Source organism: Austrofundulus limnaeus, unplaced genomic scaffold (assembly GCF_001266775.1).
Source record: "Austrofundulus limnaeus strain Quisiro unplaced genomic scaffold, Austrofundulus_limnaeus-1.0 Scaffold129, whole genome shotgun sequence".
Lineage (NCBI taxonomy): Eukaryota > Metazoa > Chordata > Actinopteri > Cyprinodontiformes > Rivulidae > Austrofundulus > Austrofundulus limnaeus.
In genome coordinates, this window is record NW_013952531.1 from 480,635 (window position 1) to 484,963 (window position 4,329).

General features: G+C 40.3%; 1 protein-coding gene across 1 annotated transcript in view; it reads left to right on the forward strand.

Annotated features, from left to right (window-relative positions):
• Nucleotides 1–2,102, forward strand: part of gpr176 (G protein-coupled receptor 176) — a gene marked incomplete at its 3' end in the record, with an annotated part of 7,159 nt that extends 5,057 nt beyond the window's left edge. The window contains 1 exon segment of the mRNA XM_014015432.1: nucleotides 1,864–2,102. Coding sequence (XP_013870886.1) covers nucleotides 1,864–2,102 — 239 coding nt within the window.
• Nucleotides 2,103–4,329: the final 2,227 nt, after the last annotated feature.

Below are 4,329 nucleotides of genomic sequence, written 5' to 3' on the forward strand. Positions count from 1 at the left end.
GTGTCATACTGTCACATGTATCTGCTTTTTGTTTCTTATAATTATTTTTGATGTAGAAATAATTTTCCAAAATTAAACAATTTGGATTTTCTATTTTTCAGTATTTTTTAAACCTTATATTGTTTATATCTTTAAATGCAGGCAAGACTGTTATGTTGTTGAATTCTCAGAACAACCCAGAACCTTAAAACATAACTAATTAAGATAAATTATCTTGCCTGCTTTGTCTGGCCTGTTGGGAAGCATTTATAAATGAGGATTAAATAAATTAAAACATTATGCAGCTGTGAGAAGGAGAGCAGTAATGAGCTCCCCTCTTTGTGACACCCCTGCAAGTGACCTTAAAAAGCACAACTCGGTCAGTTTAGCAMTTATTGAGCTAAGACTGAGCGGTGCAGTCATCTCCAACTGATCCTGTTTGTTTGTTAGTAAAATATTTAATGAATCAGTCAGTTTGAGTTTCAGGAAGTAACTCAAGTTGATCACAACAACCAAGTGAAGTCTGGACAAACAATAAATTTGTTACATRTAAACCAAGTGAGCAGAGCTAAAGCTTTACTGTTAGTTTTAATGTGTTGCAGCATGTCACAGGACAGCATATTTTATTTTATTTTTATCTTATTTTATTTGATATTTGTGTTAAGTGTATGTTAGTCGTCTCTTGTGCTTCGAACAGTCGCCATTCATAAAATATTTGTCATGGGAAATAAAGTAATTATAACACCATCGGGAAGCGACAACGATGACYACACAAACAGCTACTAAACGTGTGAATAATGACTCGCACTTATTCCTAATTGCTGCTATCTTTAGACACCTGGATGCATCTGATAAAGCAGCTTATTAACAGTAATTAACAGCTGGTCTTTCCCTGTTTGTGATTTTTAATTGTTCTTGGTAACTGTCTGTAGTTTGACTCATTTGTAGTGTTTACTGTGTCTGTTGGTTGCTAATGGTTTTCAAGGTGTTTCTGAGGAATCAGGTGTTTTCAGGCTGAAGAAGACAGAGTGGAGATGAAAAACACCTTTTTGTTCATTAAATATTAAAGGTTTGATGGTTGTTTGCATGAAGACACCTGTTTATAATTAACATCATGGTTGTTTTGTGCACTAATGTTCTCAATCAAGCATCWGAGCATCTAAAACTGTTAAACTCTGTCTCTTCTCAGCAAACATTATTGCAGGTATCATGCAAGGTGTTGGGTTAGATCAGGGGGGTCAAACTCATTTACTCACAGCCCAGGGCCAATTTATGTCAATATTTATATTAAAAAAGGTTTTAAACGAAAAGTTATTCTTATAAAAATACATATTCTTTTTTACAAAATTCTATTTTATATAGRATTTATAACATACCCTAATAAATACACATCAGTAGCTTTTATTTTTTAGGCCCTACATTACTCACAATTATTTCATTCACTGTTTCTCAGAGATACATTTTGTCACAATCCAGCAAATCAGATTAAAAAAAAACACAGAAAACCTTAATTAAAAATCCAGTTATGTGACTTTAAAAGTAGAAGAGAAAACAGAAATACAGTCAACTACTTACCATCATGAAAAGGCTGCACTAAGTAACAGAAAATCCCCCTTAAATTTATTTTACATTTAAAATATTACCTTTGAGGCCAGATAAAATGTTTAGGAGGGCCGGATTTGGCCCACGGGCCTTGAGTTTGACACGTGTTAGATGAATATTAAAGTGCACAAAGCTTTAGTGGCAGCATGTAATTATGATTCCAAACAATATGCTTTTATTTTGTTAATCCTTTTTCCTGCTTCATGTAAAGTTCACACAGAAACGGGAACAGTTTATGCTTAAATGAATAATTGGATTATTTAAAATTTTCTGTCTCCACAGGTAACGCCACACTGCTGTGGTGCACCTGCTGCACCAGCGTCTTTAAATCCGTGACCAATCGCTTCATCAAGAACCTGGCGTGCTCGGGGATCTGCGCCGGTCTGGTGTGCGTGCCCTTCGATGTGGCGCTGGGGGCCAGCCCCCGCTGCTGCCTGTGGCTTCACACGCTGCTGCTCTGCAAGAGCCTGAAGTTCCTGCAGAAGCTCTTCTGCTCCGTCACTGTGCTCAGCTTCAGCGCCGTCMCACTCGACAGGTGAGGACTCACCCAAAACTATCCCTTCACGGCACGGGTGTCCAAACTTATTTAGTCAGGGCCAAACAGAAAAATSAACKAAGGGCCGGGCCACACACTGACATATMSATACATCAATAATGTGTGTATTTCTAACTCACCTATTGGGCATAAGGTCACTGCAGTTTGTGATTTTTATCCATTTTRAGGCATTTTTGTAGAAATATCGCCCATGAGGGGCTGCACCTGCTTGCAGGTATGAAACCTGGTGCTGAGCTTTCAGGACTGGTTCCACCTGACTGGATCTCTTCCTTTTATTCCCCTGCATCTTCCTTTTATTCCCCTGCATCTTCCTTTTATTCCCCTGCATCTTCCTTTTATTCCCCTGCATCTTCCTTTTATTCCCCTGCATCAGCACCAGCAGCCCCGTGCTGAAATTCAGCCGTTTCACCCGCCGGAGCTTGCCCGCCGACATTTGACCGCTTATATCTCCGTGGGGAAACGTCCCAGGAACTTGCAACCAGCTCCAGGTTGTAGCACAGATCCAGAGTTTTAAAATAAGCCCTCTTCCGCCCGGATCAGACGCTCAGAGCCGGAGCTAGAGGCTCRGCAATAAATGGACCGCTTCTTGTGCGGGCCATATTCACTTATATTTTCAGAATTTGCTGTGGCCCGCGGGCCGTAGTTTGGACACCCCTGCTTTATGTAAAATAAAAAAGCTGTTTTCTTTATGAACAATTAATTTTAAACAGAAATAATCCAAAATACTGTTTCTCTTCAGAATAAAAGCTTCTTCAGTTCCACTAAAATTAAATTGTGTGTGAAAAAGGCTGCAGGGTTTCTCCCACTCACTGCACCACTCTCTGGTTTCATCAATAACTCTGCGTTGATTGAGACGAGTCAGATCGCTCTCTCTCTCTCTGCGAGGACCTGGAGTGTGTGTGTGTGTGTGTGGGGGGGGGGGGTGCACTTTATGGTAAAGCCTGAAAAGAGGGATGAACTCGATCAAACGCAGACATTTCTCCTGTGGAAAAGTCGTGTTCGGCTCCGTCTGCACCCTGTGGAGCGGAGAAGATTATGATTGATGGAGCATGTGTTCCAGGCCTCCCTGCAGCTCTGAGTGTTGCAACAAAAGCCAGCAGCTGCTGCCCACACACACACACACACACACACACACACACACACACACACACACACACATTGTATTTAAAAATGAAATCACGTCTCTGTATCTATAAGGTGGATTTATATCTTTAATTTTAGCTGTCACCTGTTAGTCAACCATTAAAAGAACCGTTTCTGTCGTTTTTATTGATTATTTTTTTACTTTTTTATTGACCACCAGACACAGAGTTAGATTCCAAAAACCAAGTGTCCACCTGGATGTAACGCAGGCCCATGATGTGGGTCTCTGCAGGTGGTCAGGTCCAGGTTCAGCTCACAGAACCTTCCCTGATGGGACGGACACATTCCAAGAGACAAAGCCAGGATTCATCAGGCTCTTATTGTGAAAGAGTGGTTCAGGAAGRATGAGACATCATTCTCACACATGGATTGGCTCCACAGAGTCCATGGAGAGTCTTTGGGATGTGAGGGAGAAGGTCAGGCTCTGCTCTTTYAGAACCTCCTTCCCTTTCTGACACTCCCACTTCAGCATATCTTCACAACCTTTCATAGCAGCGTTGTGTAAGAGAACCATCATTTTATAATATCTGTTTTAGAAACTCAGGATACAGCTGAACCCAGAAAGTATGTTTTCTGAAGAACCAGAGTGAGTCCAGAMGTTCTTACAAGATGTTTCAGCGTGGTCATATACCTCCCAGTCATACATGGATCTGTATCACTGGACTGGACATCACGTGACTTATCGTGCGCTGCTCAGCTGCCATTGCTCTGCATTGAGTTTTGACTCGAAAACATCCATGAATGGTGATAAAAAGGGGATGCAGGAGCAAACAGTCATGCAAAGAATATCAAAAAGGGACGCAAAATTTTTTGCCATAAATTTTCAACACAACAAGATCACAAGATGAAGGTTATCACATTTTACAGCTCATTAAAATATTTTTTCATTTTAAAAAATGTCGGAGATGCGGAAAGTAGGTCATTTATGCAGCTTGATTTTGACAACCTTATGTCATGTTGGGTAAACCCACGAACTTTTTTTTGCTGTTCCAACAAACTGTTTTATTTTTTATTAATAATGTTGTTATGTTAGGATAACTTGTGTGAGA